At 36.7% G+C, this 19618-nt stretch overlaps 1 protein-coding gene across 1 annotated transcript in view; it reads right to left on the bottom strand.

Moving 5' to 3' along the window:
- The window catches only part of PATJ (PATJ crumbs cell polarity complex component), a 368834-nt gene that overhangs the window by 268823 nt on the left and 80393 nt on the right, over positions 1-19618 (bottom strand). The window contains 1 exon segment of the mRNA XM_043575139.1: positions 17665-17796. Within this exon segment, the coding sequence (XP_043431074.1) occupies positions 17665-17796 (132 nt within the window).

Here is a 19618-nt window from a genome sequence, read left to right as displayed (position 1 = left end):
GGCCACTACAGGTTTATATATCAGTACCTAGTTGATGAAGTTAGCACAGAATGTAGAGCTTGGCTACCATGTACAAATAAAACATGTATTTGTTGGCCAAATTTTAATTTATACCTACTTTCTCAAGAATCCATTCATTTGGTGACCTGAAGACACCTTTACATGAAGGGATACATACATGTGACAATAATTATGCCCAAATGGATAGGATTCCAAGTTTCTACAATGTCTATAAAATGTAGTATATGAATATTTGTGTACCTTCCCACAGATCAAAGAGATCAGAGTTCACATAAGATAAGGCAAGGTGCAGGGGCATCACCTGGGGCAGAATGGTGGCTCAGTTGAAATGTAGGCTCTGTGAGAGACGGCTATCAACCTGAAGATGTGGGGAGCTCTAGCCATGAAGCTGTCACATAAGCAAAACTACCAATACAAGCAAGCAGCGACAGCAAGCTCACTGGAAAGGCATGGAGCAGGGAATGTTAGAGAGAAGAAATAAACAAGAAAAGTGGTCACATTTAATAAAATTGGCCAGTGCATCAGTAAGAGGTATTTTTTAAAGAGGAACATGAGACGTATACCCTGGACTATTCTGACATTTAACATGTATATGCTTTGTAGTATTACTCCAATGCAGAAAAATAGATATCAAGGTGTAAACAATGACCTTACTACATGAATTCAAAATAAAGAACAACTTTTTGATTATTTTTTAATTCTATATTTAACACCCTAACTTTTAAAAGCATTAAGGAAATGGAATATGAATTTTTATAGTAGAATGGCATTGAGAAACAGCATATTTTATTTCAGATAAAAACCTGTGTCTAATAGATCAATGGAACAGGATAGAGAGCCCAGAAATACACCCATGCTTATATGGCCAATTAATCTAGACAAAAGCTGCAAGAATATACAATTGGGAAAAAATAGTCTTTTCAATAAATGGTGCTGGGAAAACTGGACAGTTACATGCTCTATGAAAGGACTGCTTTCTTACACCATACACAAAATAAATTCAAAAGGGATTAAAGATCTAAATGTGAGACCCAAAACCATAAAACTCTTAAAACACAGGCAGTAATCTCTTAAACATCAGCGTTACCAACATATTTATGGATGTATCTCCTCAGGCAAGAGAAAGCAAAACTAAAAATAAACTATTGGGACTATACCAGAATGAAAAACTTCAGCACAGCAAAAAAATAATCAACAAAACAAAAGGCAACCTAGCAAATGGGAGAAAGTGTTTGCAAATGATATATCTGATAAGGGGTTAATATCCAAAATATGTAACTTACACAACTCAACACCAAAAAGAAACTGACTAAAAAATGGATAGAGGACCTGAACATTTTCCTAAAAAACATATACAGATGGCCAGCAGACACAGGAAAAGATGCTCAATATCACTAATAACTAGGGAAATGAAAATCAAAGCTACAATGAAATATCATCCTACCCTGGTCAGAATGACTAGTATCGAAAAGATGAGAAGTGACAAGTGTTGGCAAGGATGTAGAGAAAAGGAAACCCTCATGCACTGTTGGTGGGAATATAAATTGGTGCAACCACTGTGGAAAACAGTAAGGAGGTTCCTCAAAAAAATTAAAAATAAATACCCTAATCCCATTGCGGGAATTTACAACAGCCAACATATGGAAGCAACTCAAGTGTCCATCAATAGATGAATGAATAGGGGCGCCTGGGTGGCTCAGTCAGTTAAGCGGCCGACTTCGGCTCAGGTCATGATCTCGCGGTCCGTGAGTTCGAGCCCCGCGTCGGGCTCTGTGCTGACAGCTCAGAGCCTGGAGCCTGGTTCAGATTCTGTGTCTCCCTCTCTCTGACCCTCCCGCGTTCATGCTGTGTCTCTCTCTGTCTCAAAAAATAAATAAACATTAAAAAAAAAATAGATGAATGAATAAAGCAAATGTGGTATATATATATAGTGGAATATTACTCAGCCATTAAACAGAATGAAACCTTGCCATTTTCAACAACATGGATGGCATTATGCTAAGTGAAATAAGTGAGACACAGAAAGACAGATGCCATATGATTTCACTTATAGGTAGAATCTAAAAAACAAATTAAACAAACAGACTGTCAAATACAGAGAACTTGTGGTTGCCAGATGGGAGGTAGGAAGGAAGATCAGTGAAATAGGTGAAGGGGATTAAGAGGTACAAACTTCCAGTTAGTTATAAAACAAATACGTCACAAAAACAAAAAGTACAGCATAGGGAATATATTCAGTCAGTAATATTGTTGTATGGAGTCAGATGGTGACTACGATTATCATGATGAGCAATAAGTAATGTACAGAATTGGCAAATCACTATATTGTACACCTGAAACTAACATAACACTGTATGTCAACTACACTTCAATAATTTTCAAAATGTGTATAAATTGCTTTACCTTTGATAATTTTGACACTGTTAACTGAGTACAGTATATTAAAATATAAAATTGGCCTATGTAAACTCATGAGAGGAAATATGGTTAAGTCATATAGTCTTAATCCTACATTTAATTACTCTAAGTAGTTTAATTATTAAAGTTCTTTGCTGCTGTACAGCTCACCACACCAAAATAACTGCTCTCCCATATTACCGGAGTCCTTCATCAAAATGAAATGATTTAAAAAAAAAAAAAGACTAGGAATTCAACCTAAATAATTATGAAATAGAAAGTGCTCTACAAATGAACAGATATCCTAATCAATGCATTCAATATCTTGGTATACATTATCACAGAATTAGGCTATTGAGCCTAACTCCACAAATACTCAGATCAGTGTGAGGAAGTATATTTCAAAGATAATTTTAAAGAATCTACATAATTTCTGGATAACATGAAGTAGGTAGCTATGAAATATTTGATCAGAGAATTGTTCCAAATCAGTAATGTTCAACTGAGAGAAAACTATAAAAGTAGCAAGCAGCAAATATTTGTTTCTTGAAGAGCATACTCTTAAATGTGGCCATTATTATTTGAACTAAAGATTATTAGGGGCACCTGGGTGGTTTAGTTGGTTAAGCATCCAGCTCTTGATTTCGGCTCAGGTCATGATCTCTCTGTTCATGAGATTGAGCCCCATATTGGGCTCTGCACTGATGGTGCAGAACCTGCTAGAGATTCTCTCTTTCTCTGCCCCTCCCCTGATCACACTTTCTCTTTCAAGATAAGTAAAAGAAACATTAAAAAAATCTTTGATCTCAAAAGAATATTAAGTTAAAACGTAAATAAGTAGATTTTCAACGATCTCAAGGAAGTTACTAAAACGGAGAACACTGAAAGAAACCATTAAATTTAAAAGGGAGACCACTAACTTCTCCATCCTGGAGGTAGGCGGAAGAAGCAACTGGTACAAAGAAAGGCAAAGGAAAGTTTATTTTACACACACACACACACACACACACACACACACAGGAAAAAAAAAAAACAGTGATCTGCAGAAGCTCTGAGGTACAGCTGGCATGAATTAAAATTTCCATTGTGAGCAACGTCAATCAGGAAACAGGAATCCAAAGTTTTTTTTTTTTTTTTTTTTTTAAGGAGAAAATATACATAGGAGAGAAAGACAAGGAAGACAGCTATTCAATCCACTAGTGGTAGGATGGGTATGGATTAGAGGTCAGGGGACAAATTTTGAGCCCCAGCTTGGTGCCAGCCTGGCTGTGTATAGTTTCAGAAGTTCATTTCTCTGAGTCAGTTTCTTCAATTGTAAAATGAGAACACTGGATACATGACAGTTAGGATCTGTTTCCCCAACTCCAAAATCCTGTAACTAAATTTGACAGACTATCTTGAGTCAAATTTGTCATTAATTTCTACCAAAACATTCAGAAAACCACTGTAAAAAGTAGGGAATGATGGAAGTTAATTCAAAACACAGCTTCAGTAATGAAAAAGATGTACACTCTGGTCACAAATATGGTATAATTTCAGTTAGTGGGGTCTTTTAAGAACTCATAAAAAGGCCACTGACTACATAAGATCTAACTTCCTGGATATTGTACCATCAAAACGAAACATATGACAAAATGTTTATGACATGTGCCTTTTTTTTTTAATAAGTTGAATCTTAAAACAACTTATGTTTTTCCCTTTGCGATTTTTAGATTGCAACAAAGACATGTCAGGGACTATTACTTGAATTAAAATCACTAACATAGTTCTGGTTTAAGATAGTGGGATGTAATTAATTCTACTAAAAGAGCTTCTGATTTGACCAACAAGCTAAGCATTTACTTTTAGGAAAGAGAAATAAATGTATTTATAGTGAATGCAAGGCAATAAATAAATGATTTGATGAATAATGGGCAAGCTACCTTATTAGAATTTAATCCCATTTTTAACTATTTTATAATATAGCCAAGTATTACACTAATCGTACCAATTACCGCAACACCATCGTGTTCAAAGTACCCACAAAATACATTCAGTGCACTCAAGATAGATTAAACTGATATGGTTCCTGGCTTCTTGTGTCTTATTACTTCCTAAATACCATTAGGCATTAAGAATAGATTTTTCCATGCATCATACATAGAACCGAACAGTCCCTGAGCAGCACAGTAAGCACAGCATGTGAGGCAATTAAAAGTGCAATGAAAGAGAACTGGACAGAGAAACTTGCTAAAAATTCAAAATATATTGCAAACAGGAAAAAAAATACAGAAGCTTGCACATAATTTTATTCTGCATAGCTTGGTACTTCAAGTCTATTTTAAGCCCTATAATAATTTAAATGGTTCAACCAGGAGTCCCATGGAAATTGCTTCTTGAAGACTATTGCTTTCTTTTATCCCCCTCTAGTCTCTGATTAGATATTTTCCTTGGATATTAGATCTGTTGCTTGAAGGTTTCATCTACGGAAAATTTTTTGTCATGCTGTAATTGTTTCCCATTCACTCCTGGCCCAGGACTTTTGAAGGTTTTAAGGAAAATAAAACAAAATCAACCACACAAATGTTCTTTATCTGTAAGTCCCCTCATTTGTCTGGAAAGTCCACTAGGCAGACAGTAGTACTCAAGTACAGACTCATACCCTCTATTAAAATTACAGTAGCTGAAAAAAATGCCATTGGTTGAAATGTGAATATACTTCACATTATGGGACTGCACACTTAAAAATGGTTAAGATGGTAAATTTTATGATATGTGTATTTTACAAACAATTTTCTTTTTTTTTTTTTAATTTTTTTTTTCAACGTTTATTTATTTTTGGGACAGAGAGAGACAGAGCATGAACAGGGGAGGGGCAGAGAGAGAGGGAGACACAGAATCGGAAACAGGCTCCAGGCTCCGAGCCATCAGCCCAGAGCCTGACGCGGGGCTTGAACTCACGGACCGCGAGATCGTGACCTGGCTGAAGTCGGACGCTTAACCGACTGCGCCACCCAGGCGCCCCCAAACAATTTTCTAAGTAGAAAATGAATTTATAAATAAATATTGCAATATCATCCAAGGAAAAAACTACAGAAATTGAAAGCTACTATGATGCAGGGCAAGTATAGACACATAAAATTTGTAAAAGCTTTTCTAATGTTAATTTTGGAATTTATTTTCATTTTCCATACAAATCATTCTCAGCCTAAGCATTTAGAAATACTAGCTGAGACTTGGGTTTCTCGTCTGTAACTAGGAAGAACAACAGTACAGATTTCATAGAGTTGTGCAAAGCATTAAATGACACAGGTCACATAAGGGGCTTTATAAGTCCACAGCAAGCACTTCATAGGCGCTAATCCTATTCTATGGTTATCACTGTGAAGATGATGATGGAGAAGTCAATAGGAAATAGGAGATTGAGGAGTTAACAATTACCACTGAATTTACAGTCTTCTAAATTCAACTGAGCATGTGTGATTTAAACCAACAGTTCTATCAACTACTGAACTATTTGTGATATGATGCTTATGTGGTAACACACGGAAATAAAGAGCTGACCCTACACTCTCCAGGTTACGAAGATCTCTGCATCAGAAGAGAAGCTCGGAGCAGCACGGCATCCTCAGCCCTCCTTCTCTCTTGAAGCAGACACTGAAAGACAGGAGCCTGTCTCCAGGCTGGGAGGTATGCTGACAAGCATAGCCATAGCAAGGACACAGGATGCCATTCACTCTTGAGAAAAAATTCTGTGATTTTTTTTTTTTTAATCCTTGAAAGGGCAACCAATACTCTGTAGTATGTAGCATGCAACGTGCAGAATAAAACTTTGCCAACTCTGAAACTGTTCAGGAAAAAAGGCCACAGAGTCCTGCTGGAAAATCTAGGATGCAACACACATAGTTTGCACTCTCTGGTGGTAAGAAAGCCGCCAGGTCTCTCAAAAGCACAGGCCAGGTGGGAAGAGTAGAGGCGAGGGACCGCAAAATTCAGAAATGATCTCAAGTAAACCTTTTGGAATCGTAGTAAGTATTTTTCTCTGGAAAGACAACTGGAAATTTTTTTGTCTTTTATCATTGTGTTAAGCCACAGTCATGAAGAATCAATGTTCCTATCACACTACTAGAGCACAGACTTAGGAGCCCAGCTCCACCCACTAATTGGGTGATCTTGAGCAAATTCCTTAACCTCTTGCCATTTTCCTAAGTCATAAAATGAAGATGATTACAGGACCTACCTCATGGGGTGGTAGGGATGATTAAATCAGTTTATGTGTATATCGAGGCCTTAATGTGCAACACAGAGTAAGCAGTACATAATTCATAATTACTATTTTTACCATGTGAAATGTGAGTCCTGTTTTTCATATAAAATATGAGAACACAAAGGAATAAAACTCACAAATTTAGATACATAGTTAACAGATACTAAAGAAAAAAAGACTTGAAATAAGGGCCAAGTAATCAATTCTAGGAAATTCCTGTGCCTGGAGTGCCCACTACCTGTTTGTCTACAAGGCATACCTCAGTTCCCTGTGAGGCCCCTCTGAATCCTAAGAAACAATCATCACAGAGTCTCAGTCTTACTTCCAGCACCGCTAAAACCATAATGTATCATACAGAGTTGTTCTCAAGTCTGTTCCCTTTATTATATTTAACATATGTTTATTTATCCACTGACTCTCTACTCCCGATTGAATTTAAATTCCATGAGGACACAGAGTCTATGATTTACTTTGTTCACTACTATCTTCTTCCTGTCTAGAACAGTGCCTGCCATAGAAGATACTCAGTATATATTTGTTAAAGTTCTTTAATATCTCTTTTCATCTTTATATGCCCCATACTAGGTCATACTAAATGGACACTTTTTTTAAATGTTTGTTTATTTTTGAAAGAAAGAGAGCGAGCACGCATGTGAGAGCGGGGAAGGGACAGAGAGAGGGAGACAGAGGATCTGAAGCAGGCTCTGCGCTCATAGCAGATTCTGACATGGGGCTCGCGGGGCTTGAACTCACAACCAGAGAGATCATGACCTGAGCCAAAGTCAGCCACTTAACCAACTGGGCCACTCGGGTGCCCCTGAACAATAATTGTTTTTTGAGGGAGACAATGAGTAACAGGTATGGTCACTGTGTGCTCGGATTCTATGTTTTAGAATCGTCATCATTTTTCAGTAACTGGTAACATATTATTTTATGCCTAGAAAGTGTGGGCATTTATATGCATCTTTTATTTAATATTTATAACTTTATAAGGCAAATACGATTTCTATCTTAGAGATTATTATTTTAGTAAACTGAGAATAAGGAAGACTAACAAGCCTGTCCAAAGTCCTAGTAGGGAGTCACAGCCAGAATGAAAATCCTGGTCCTGACTCCTAAGCTAGTGCTGTTAACCATCCTATGTGTTCACAGTGGCATACGGGTGAATGTAACATCTGACTAAAGTAAAATACGAAGGGAACAGCTGAAAGGGAAACCTGAGCCCTAGAACATGGTATGTAAAGATCAGGCAGCCAATCCCCTTTCCTGCATCATTAACAAATTAGGCCTTTAGTACCAGAAGGAGGCAGCACACTTCCCAGCCCTCACTGGGAATAGCATGGCTTCTCTGGATCACTGCCTGGCTCCAAATGACACCCACACACAGGGCAGAGCAGTACAAATCACCACGCCTTGGGAAAACAGATTCTCAATACCTGTTGGTGTTTTTGATTCACTCTTTCTGCCATACTCTAGGAAGGGCTATGACGGTCATCTACTGCCATGGCTCTCGAGGCTGACATCACAACCAAGTGAGGACTTCTACGAGACACCCACACGCAGAGGTAGGGGAAGACGGGGCATGAAATAGCTCTGAAGAACGAATTTCTTCTTTAGACCAACATTGTTTCTTGAGTTATTATTCTGTTTTTAATTACATGGGAAACAGATACATAGCTACACTGATATCCACTAACTTCCTGGAATATGCTCAGCATTTCACAAGATAGATGTAATTACCAGGTTTTGCAGTAAATCACTTCTCTGTGGTTGTTTCATAAACACTAATATTTACAGTTTGGCTATTTGTGAAATGCTCATGAAAGGTAATATGACAAATATACCATTTACAGGATCTCCTCCTCCTCCTCAGCATTGCCTTCTAGTACAAAGCAGAAACATTTGTTAAAAGGGGAGCCACCCTATTAGAAAGCACCAACCAGCTGACGAGCATTTGCTCCCTGCCCTCTCTCTATTCTCTCTCCCCACCATTAGACACAATGGACTTCTTTTTTTTTTTTTTGGCCAAATTCGTATTCCAGAGGAGCCATGAAATTCCCGTAAAGTTCAACATCAGGCCTGACTTAAGATCTTTGGGGCCTCCTGCTAACTTCATCCCCCTGCAGCTGCCTCGCTAAGGCAAGCTTTTGATCTGTACTATCTGGATTTCAAGCTGATATACACACAGCCTCTTTGATCTCTTATTAAGTGGCTTCTGGTCTCCTGATGCCTTTAGTCTTGCTGAACTGTGGTTTTTGGAAGTCAGTCATCATCCTGAGCACAGTACAAACTCCACACACCAGGAGTGGGCTCCCTTCATTCACCCACTTCGCAGGCTTGAAAAGCAATCTTTAAGCCATGAGAGAATTTCCCCACTAGCCACAATCAATCCACTCCATGAACACACTACTAAGAATTATTTTTCAAATGAAGCAGCTTAAAATGATTTAAAGGATACAGAACTTTCCCATAGAGGGAAAGGGAGCAAATCCTCTGTGAAAAGAAATCTTCACCCCAGTTGGCACTGAAGCTTACAGTACTTTGATGTTAATAAAAATAAATGTGGACAGGAATCAGGGATGAGCACAGAATAGCCTTTATCAGTCCCAAGTTCCATTAAGCAAAAGTGACCTTTAAATGCAGATGTGTGGTTTGTTCAACAGCAAGCTATAGGAGGATATATTTATGAGAACATGTATATGACCATTAGTAGCAGATTGATGGCATTTTCTTAGTCTTACTGTCTTAATCCTACCTGGGTGAAGTAAACCCAAAGAACTCCTTTAAAAAAAAAAAAGACATAAGCAACAAAAGAAAAATCAACAAGATATTGGTGTCCATGTTATGAGATCCCTTGAGCATGAAAGTGTAGCTATATAGTATATCCTCCGTGTCTTAGATTCTGGAATTAGTGTAGGTTTGTAATTGGCTTTTTAATATTACTAACATAGGCTGTATTATATGTTAAAATTATGTTGATACCTGTCTAATTCTATATCTTAAAGTCTATGAACTAATCACCTAATAATACAAAGATACTGGACTTCCACAAGTTAGTGAACACTATGTATTCTTAACAGCATTCACCTAAAATAGCAAAAATTAAAATCCTTAATTGCTTCTCTTTATAAACTCAAGTTTTCTCATAAACAAGATTAAAACTGATAGAAGAAATAGGAATAGACTTTTGGGCACTAGCAGCATTGTATGAATATAAACCATTTATGCCCTTAGCTTCAAAAATCAATAAATTAATTACTGCCGGGATGCCTGGGTGGCTCAGTCAGTTAAGCGTCCAACCGGAGCTCATGTCATGATCTCACAGTTCGTGAGTTCGAGCCCCAGGTCAGGCTCCATGCTGACAGCTCAGAGCCTGAAGCCTGCTTTGGATTCTGTGTGCGTGCGTGCGTGTGTGTGTGTGTGTGTGTGTGTGTGTGTCTCTCTTTCTGCCCCTCTCCCACTCACGTTCTGTTTCTCAAAAATAAATAAACATTAAAATTTTTTAAAGTAAATACAACAATTAATTACTGCCAATATAAAGTCGAAACAAAATGAATAGTTATACATTGCTATCACTTATTAATCTGTCCATAGTATGGAAAATCATTAGCAAATTCATGAATTAGGCACCTGCTTAGACTTTGTTTTCCAGAGAATTATCTAATTAAAGAAATGACACTACACAAGAAGGCATCAATTTTAAGTAGTCTAAATACAAAGGAGTCTCACAAATGGTTATATGCAAGCAATTTAGTAAAAATGTACCAAAATTTAAAAGATATGTGCTCTTTTGATGAGCAATTCTAGGAATTCATCCTAAGAATCATCCCCACCTTTTTACAAAAGAGTATGACAAGGATATCCACTATAGCTACATTTGAAATGCCCACTAAATAGGTACAGGAGATTGGTTAAATAAATTACTATACATCAACAATAATATACTATGCGGTTATTAAAAAGAATTACATAGATCTATAAATACCAAAATGAAAGAACATATAACTGAGATAAAAAGCAATGTGCTTAAAGTATGTTTGACATACTCCATTTATATGTAAAAAAAAATTTTTTTAACTACTACTTTTATTACTTTGTATGTATAATATATCTCTGAAAGGATAGACAAGAAAAACAGGAGTTTTTATCTAGGAGAAGTGAAGGGACTATGGTCAGAGGTAGATTTACTTTTCACAGGATACCTTTATGTACTTTGAATTTTTATGCCATATGTATGTATTACTTATTTTAAAAACATTCCTTACGTTCAGAGGAAGTCATTCTGTTGCACATATAAGAAAAAAGCCAATTTAGGGGCACCTGGGTGGCACAGTCAATGGAGTGTTCAACTTTGGCCCAGGTCATGATCTCATGGTAAGTTCGAGCCCTGCGTCAGGCTCTGTGCTGACAGCTCAGAGCCTGGAGCCTACTTAGGATTCTGTGTCTCCTTTCTCTCCCCCTCCCCTTCTCACATTCGGTCTCTCTCTCTCAAAAATAAATAATAAACATTAAAAAAATTTAGAATAAAGCCAATTTAATGCCAAATACATGAAATTTACACAATCTCTTCCTACAACTTTTTAAATCTTTTAAAGAGAATTCATCTAATGGAGTTAGGAAAAAGTCAGGCAAAAACTACATACTAAGTTTTTCTAACAAACACTAAGCCATACCATATCCAAGACTCAGCAATACTATAGTCATTCATATTCATACTCTTTGGGCTTTATAACCCATTTCTTCTGTTAAGGAAAATTAATCTTTTTTTTATACAGAGGAATATTTTCACTATTATTTTTAACGAATCATCATTTGTCTTTGGTCTTTCAAACAACTTTTTAAAATATTGCTAACAGTATTTATGTGTGAATCACCTCTCAATGGCTGTGCTATTATGCTTTCTATTTTTATCTATCTTAGAGTCTGAGATAAACCCAAAGTCTTTTAAAAACATTGGCTTTGGCAAAAATTGAGTCTGTCCATATCAGGAGGGGAGAGAAATGAGGACTGGGATGTGGGAGGAAGGAGAATTATTGGTTAATAAATTTTACCTTCTAAATCACTGAAATTCAAAAGTACGAAGAATGGCAATATCATGGCTAATGTTCAAAAATTGGCTAATGTCAAACATTTCCAGTGAATTATAATCATGAGGGGTTATTCGAAGTTCAACATAAATCAAAACACCAGAAAATATCCACTTGCCGTCTTTAATACGTAAGGTCAACCTAAGGTGAAATCCACACAATTCTAAATTTATTTCAAGATTTTTGGTAGAAATTAAAAATTACAGACTCAGACTACCTAATAATTGCTTCATTATTGAACACTAGCCCACAACAAATTAGTAGCACTAATTTAGGATACTTAAATTTGTAATTATTTTCATTGGAAACAATAAACACGAGCTCTTAGAAAATGTGTATGAGGACACTATATTAATTTTTAATACTTACTAAACTTCCAGATAAGCATTAAAAATGAGAATACTATCTCGCAACTTGTCTTTAAGATATGAAATTTTTTTGCAAGCTGGAAAAACAGGAAGATCTGCTGTAATAAATTTAGTACAAAGATCTCCTGTAAGAAAATGCATGCATCATGAAAGGAGCAGCACAATACAGTAGCTAAAAGCATAGATTCTGGGAGCCAACTGCTTGAGTTCAAATTCTAGTTCTGCCACATACTAGCTGTGTGAACTTGGACTAGTTATGTAACCTCTCTGTGCCTCAGGTTCCTCACTTCAAAAATGAGGATAATAGCACCTACTCTCGGGGCATCTTGGTGGCTCAGTCAGTTGAGTGTCCAACTTCGGCTCAGGTCATGATCTCATGGTTCATGAGTTGGAGCCCCTCATCAGGCTCTGTACTGACAGCTCAGAGCCTGGAGCCTGCTTCAGATTCTGTGTCTCCTTCCCTCTCTGCCCCTCCCTTGGTCATGCTCTCTCTCTCTCTCTCAAAAATAAATAAACATTAAAAAAAAAAGTCATGGGACATCTGGATGGCTCAGCTGGTTAGGCGTCTGACTTCAGTTCAGGTCATGATCTCATGGTTCGTGGGTTTGAGTCCAGCATCGGGCTCTGTGCTGACAGATCAAACCCTGGAGCCTGCTTCAGATTCTGTGTCTCCCTCTCTCTTCACCTCTGCTACTCATGCTCTGTCTCTTTCTCTCTCTCAAAAACAAATAAAACATTAAAAAAATAAATAATAATAGCACCTAGTTCATAGGGTTCTTGCAAGGAATACGTACGTAAAACAATCAGAACAATGCCCAGCAAACAGTAAACACTCAGTAAACGTTAGCGATTATTACTGGATTTGTATTAGTTTTAGTTGTATTAATATTAGGATTAGTATGAGTATTAGTACTATTCCAAGGAATAAAGACATTACGCGATTGAGACAAAGATAACTCGAGCGCAATATGTAAACCACATCTAGAAACTGGCAAGAAATTATACCATAAAGAATTATAAAAAATTTCTGAAGTTTTATGTTGCTTAGAAACAGAGTACACAGTTAAGCCATTATATTCATGTTCTTGATAAATTAGGCACATCACTGTTTTCCATGGCACTATCTTACACGATATGATATTATAGTGACAAATGACCCTTCTAACATGGTACACATATAGGACAGGATTTTAACTAGCCACTACATGGAGTAGTGCCTAGACATATTTGAAACTAATAAACATTCTACCTCCATTCAAATCCCAGCCAATAAAGCTAGTATCACTTTATCTTAAAATCTAATGAGGAGGCTTACCACCTGAATCACATTTACGATGTCTTCCCTGTCACTATCTCCTTTTGCTTTGTCCCAATCTGTTTTAAATGCCTTTCATGAAAATGTATTTCCACTTTGCATTTCCAGACTTTCACCTATCCAGGAAGCCACCCCATAGTTCCATGGCCAATTCAGCATCCTTTATCTGCTCGCTCATCTTTTCCTAAGGTTCAGTTCAATTTATGTAAAAAGCAAATTGCTGGCCAATAATCCACAATTGGAAAATTCACATATGGTTTATCAAGAGTTGGCTGCATTTTAGAATGTAATTTTACAATTAAATTTAGACTTCACTAAACAAAGGCATGTACTTATTAATTTTCCTAAATAGATGCCTTAAAATTGACAGGGTACAAATATATTGTAGTACAGCTATATATTAAAGGACAATATCAAGACTTCTGTAGTTTATTTTCTAAGTTGGATGATTATCGATATTCATATACCCATCGTAATGTTAACATTTCCCACTTCTTTACACATTAATTTACTTAATCCACACCAATCCTTTGAGCTAGACATTATCCCCATTTTATAGATGAAGAAATTGCATAAGTACCAGTACAACAGATGCTGTATATCATTTAGTCAGGTTCTTGAGAAAGTCCTTACTATTCTAGAGAAAAACTGGTGAGAAATTACTATTGCAAAGTAAATTTTCAATCTCTTCAATACTGCTAATGCAGTCCTTTACCACCGGGAAGCTCTCCCACTGTCCTAAAACTTTCCTCTGGTGGCCAAAATGTTTCTACGGTATTCTTATTCTAAACGTACTAAGAGGGGGAATGGGATGGGGGTGGGTTTGCATTGGTCCTATTCAGCTACCTAATAAATTCATACAGGATATATTAAATACAATAATAGCCAGGAACATGGCCTTTCATGACTTTTGCTACACCTTCACCTGGCCTTGCAAAAAATGTTTGAACTTTAGAATTTATTACCTAATTACAACAAGAGACAATATAACCAATTAATTAACTTGCCCCAAACCAAATTTTAAATTGTGTTTATGTGTCATCTAAATGTCATAGTGTTTAATAGTTCTACATACCACTGACAAATGGTGAAAACGTGCCAAATACAGCTGTAAGTAAATGGACTTAAGAAAAAAGTTCAGTTCAAGATTGAATGTTTTTTCTCCCAAGGGTTAGCTACAGAAGTAAATAAGCTGAGCACTTTAATATGAATCAAAGTAGCATTTTAAAAAATGAAATATTTTTCCATCAGTTCTCTGAGAAGCACAAAGGCAAAAGGAGTATCTAACACTTCTTTTGCAGCAAAATTACTTTATATAATTTGTGCAGAAATGTCTGTATATGTAATGATGATTATGAGGAAGATGGGGAAAAAACCTAGAATTTTATTTTATTTTTTAAGTTTATTTTGAGAGAGACAGACAGAGAGAGAGAGAGAGAGAGAATACACAAGTGGGAGAGCAGCAGAGCGGGGTGGGGGGGGGCAGGGAGGGAGAGAGAGAATCCCAAGCAGGTTCCACACAGTGAGCGCAGAGTCCAATACAGGGCTCGAACTCATCAACTGTGAGATTATGCTCTGAGCTGAAATCAAGAGTCAGACACTTAACCGACTGAGCCACCCAGGCAGGTACCCCTCATTGGCATTTATATGTAAGCATTTTTTTTCTGAGAGAAAGAGAGATAGAGTGTGCACACTAGAGCGAGCATAAGCAAGGGTGGGACAGAAAGAGAGAGGAGAGAATTCTAAGCAGCAGCCTCCATGCTCAGCACAGAGCCCACATGGGGCTCAATCTGACAACTGTGAGACTACCATCTGAGCCGAAATTAAGAGTCCAATGCTTAACTGATTGAGTCACCCAGGTGCCCCTAGAATTTTATAAATAAAAATAAAATTTCAAAAAACCAAGGTATGCTACATGTCATACCTACAGGAATATGGTGAAGAAAGAAATTTTCCATATTTGGAACTATTTTTAAGTGTAAAGCTCAGAACTGCTAAAAGAATTCTTCTGTTAACTAGAGGTTAAATTCTTAAGGACTATCAAACTTTTCTTTCTATCCTTTACTGAAGTTTGGTTTGGTTTTTATTTCTGAAACACTTCTCTGCTTTAACATGGGCAATATTCAAAATATAAAGCTTGCAGATAATGTCATTTAAGAGGGTAAGCATGACCATTTTAATACCTTATGTAATAATGCAAATACATATAGCTCCAATGATAATGGAAATGTACCTGAATATCTAACACTACATCTGAAAGGTGTTTTCTAAACTAAATCCTAATGATCAAAATGGTAAACAATAAATTTCATTGGATGTGTTCATTTAGTTCCAGTTAATTTTGGCTAACCTAGAGGTGTCTGTGTGGCTCTGTCAGTTGAGTGTCAGACTTTTGATTTCTGCTCAGGTCACGATCTCACGGTTTGTGGGTTTGAGCCTTGCATTGGGCTCTGCACTGTCAGAGGGATTCTCTCTCTCCCTCTCTTTCTGCCCCCCCCCCCCCACACACATGCGCTCTCTTTATTCAGTTTAAAATATTCTGCAAATATTTATCATTTACCATATGGTAGGTAATAAGGATATACGGGGGAAGAAAAATTGAGGTAGTACCTAAAATTTGTTTTATATGTCCTTATATTAACCAATATATAAGCTTCTAGAATCTTACAGTATTGATACTTCTTGATAAAAATATCTCCCCAATTATGCATTATTTAGAATCAGCAAATCATAATTCAGTAATATTCCAAAGAAAAGTTCTAATAACAGAGAGGGTTATCTGGCATAGAAATATGCCAGCAAAAATGAACAATCTATTTCAGTAATCTTAAATCATACTGCCTAAATATGGAATTTAATGTTCTTACATAATGCTCAAAGTATTTTTCTTTTAATCTGTTCCCGAATGCCTTATTATATTAAAAAAATTGATTTTTATATCACTTGGCATTTTATGTGCTTTGATAGAGTACATTTTGCTTTATTAAACCACAATGTGTTTAGGCAGCACTAAAGTATTAAAATATGCATCTTAAAAGTGAAGAGCTTTTTTGCCAACAGTTCTAAATTCCCCATGATAATCAGAAGGTCTAAAAATACTGTAAACTGGTAAACTGATACAACATATAGATAGATGTCTTATTGGGATCTTTCACACACACCTCCTCCCAAATACATTAGTGACTTGACTCTAATTATAATTGGAGTACATATAAATAAATGTCATGTGTCCTATATTAAATACAAATACATAATTTCACCAAGAACATTTCTGTTAACAGAAAAGCAAAACAATAAAAACCTTCATGTGAAGGGGAGAGAGAAGAGAGAATTAGGAATGAATGACTATCATGTGGATGGGGTTTCTTTCTGCGGTGATGGTGTTCTAAAATTAAGACTGTGGTGATGGTTGCACAACTCTGAATATACTAAAAACAACCAAATGGCATGCCTGAAATGCATGAATGTTATGGTATGTGAAACATATTTCAATAAAGCTGGGGAAGGGGCAGCTGGGTGGCTCAGTCAGTTGAGCATCCAACTTTGGCTCAGGTCACGATCTCATGGTTTGTGGGTTGGAGCCTCGTGTCGGGCTGCATGCTGACAGCCCAGAACCTAGAACCTGATTCAGATTCTGTGTCTCCTTCTCTCTCTGCTCCTCCCCTGTTCTCTCTTTCAAAAATAAATAATATTTAAAAAAAATTTTTTTTTAAGCTGGGGAAAACAATCCCTCCATATAAAAAAATTCTTGAAGGGTCACCTAGGTGGCTCAGTTGGTTGAGCATTGGACTTTTGATATCAGCTTGGGTTGTGGTTTTGCGGTCGTGAGGCTGAGCCCGTCATCGGGCTCCACACTGACAGAGAGGAGCCTGCTTGGGATTCTCTCTCTCCCTCTTTCCCTGCCCCTCCCCTGCTCACATTCTCTCTCTCTCTCTCTCTCTCAAAATAAAAAAATTTTAAAAATTCTTCAAGCTCCAGTTTCTAAAAGCATCCACGGGTATAAAACTATTGCTTCCCTCACTATTCAATTATTATATCACCCATCATTTTATTCGCTAAGAAAGCTACCAGTTGCAAAGGTAACAATGGGAATTTTAACACCTGTCTTTGGATGATAGCATTATACATCAAATCATTCAGTTTTCCCTAGTGGGTGCCTTAAATAATTACTTTTTTGCATACCTTTAAAACAAACAAATCCCTCCAGAAACTCAATATAGATTTTTATACCTGGTAATCCAAAATGCTGAATCCCAAGCCTTTATGATCTTTTACAAGTTCAACTATCTTGACTTCAGGAGACCATAATGCTAATTCCCCATCATCATCATCTTCAGTATGGACATCTACACTGTGGTCAGCCTGAAACACCGAAGAAGATAAATGCTTCAAAACATCGTCCTTTCAATTCTGAAAAGAATTAACATATCAGGAATCTCATAGCCTCTTCTCAAACTGGGAATTCTCTTTGGCATGCATAGTTTATAATCCTTTCAAAGGGGCATGCGCTGGGGTACACACACTCTAGGATAAGATCCTCAAGAAAATTCAAGTACTTAAAAATGCAGGCTGCTCATACAGTTGGATTTTTTTTAAATGTAAGTAACTGTTTCATTCAAAATATTAACACTGACCTCTTATACTTCAATGAGGTCTGTCATCCCATTAGAAGCATAAAAGGAAAAATATGTAATTTAAGAAAAAATGTAAATATCATACAAAGTCAAAGTTTATAAGATATTTAAGTAGCAATACCTGAATTCACAATTACAATGAGAGACAGAAAGATGCCAACAAAGAGAGAGACTAGTGTAAGACAAAAGGGAAACCACTTCTGTTGGCTCCTGGAAGTTAAGAAAAACTTCACTAGAAAAACAAAGTGGAAAAAACCCCAAGTCCTTGTGAATTGTGAAGGTCTAAATACCAGATTAAAAAAAAAAATCACTGAGTTGAAATAAAGAAAATCTGGTCTTGGTTGGAGGACGTAAGCCAGCAAAACTATTCGATACAGAGATCCTTGGTAATTTTCCTTGACTTCACACTCCTGAGTCCCCCTATTCCAGACTCCTTCCCTCCTTTCAGGTAAAAGAGTCACTGCTATAGGGAATTCTAGGAAGCTAAATCATAGTGGGTCAATGAGTCAACTACACAGAAGGAGAGAAGCTGCTTTCAGTTTTCAATACTATTTATAGCATGGTATTATTTTTTATATGATCTATCTTGCTCAAAATACTCTGAACTTCTACCTGAAGCTCAAAAATTATCTTCTTTTTCTTTGTAGGATCTAACAAAATGACAGGCTAGAATGGAAATTCTGTGTGGGCTACCATGGAGTTTACCGATGGTTATCTGCTCAGCCCACAATACAGCCTGGCGTGCACTAGGCACTTGATAAATCTTTCTTCAATACATTAACAAATCATCCATCTTTGCATTTCCCTTGAAACTTTCTAAATAAAGCTATGGACTAATTTTTCAAAGTAGACTTCTTAAAACTTTGGGTGCTCTTAGTAAATAAAATCAAAGTGCATCGTTCCTATGAATGTAATTTTGAGTGACTTGCATAAGAAAATCCATTTAATGAAATCAAAGGGAGGGGGCCCCTCTAATGTGGAAGAGCAAGGCACCAGAGCAAGTACAAAAACATTTTTAAAATTAGGGTTGGTCCAGATCTCAAACTGTCCCCACAGGACATGGAAAGTCAATACTCAATTCATGGTGGATTGAATCGAAACATGGGAACAATTTCTGGGTTCTTGAATTACAAATTCTGGGTACTTGAAATTAGGGGGATTCACTGAATCAGTAACCTCTGTATATATCAGTCTGATGTGAGGAAATGATATTTAAAAAGAAAACATTATACCTTCCAAAAAAGTAAAGTTCCAATACCTAATACGATATGATTGATGTTTTGCTGTGCATTTAATATCCTCAATGATTAATGAGCATTAGAATTTTGGCTAAGTTGTCTAACCAGATAAGGTTTAAGAACCTAAGATGATATAGGGATAAATGGAAAAAATAAAAAAATAAAAAAAAAACAAAGACAGATGGAAAAGAAAGCCAGGATTTTAAGAAACCGCATACACTTATAAAACCTAAGCTTACAGAAATTTCAAGGCATCTAAGGTATGTAGGATATTATACTCCAACCTGAGATATATCACTCTGATAGAATCAA

This window comes from Prionailurus bengalensis, chromosome C1, assembly GCF_016509475.1.
Source record: "Prionailurus bengalensis isolate Pbe53 chromosome C1, Fcat_Pben_1.1_paternal_pri, whole genome shotgun sequence".
Lineage (NCBI taxonomy): Eukaryota > Metazoa > Chordata > Mammalia > Carnivora > Felidae > Prionailurus > Prionailurus bengalensis.
Note: the sequence above shows the minus strand (reverse complement) of the source record. Positions and strands in the feature narration are given on the sequence as shown.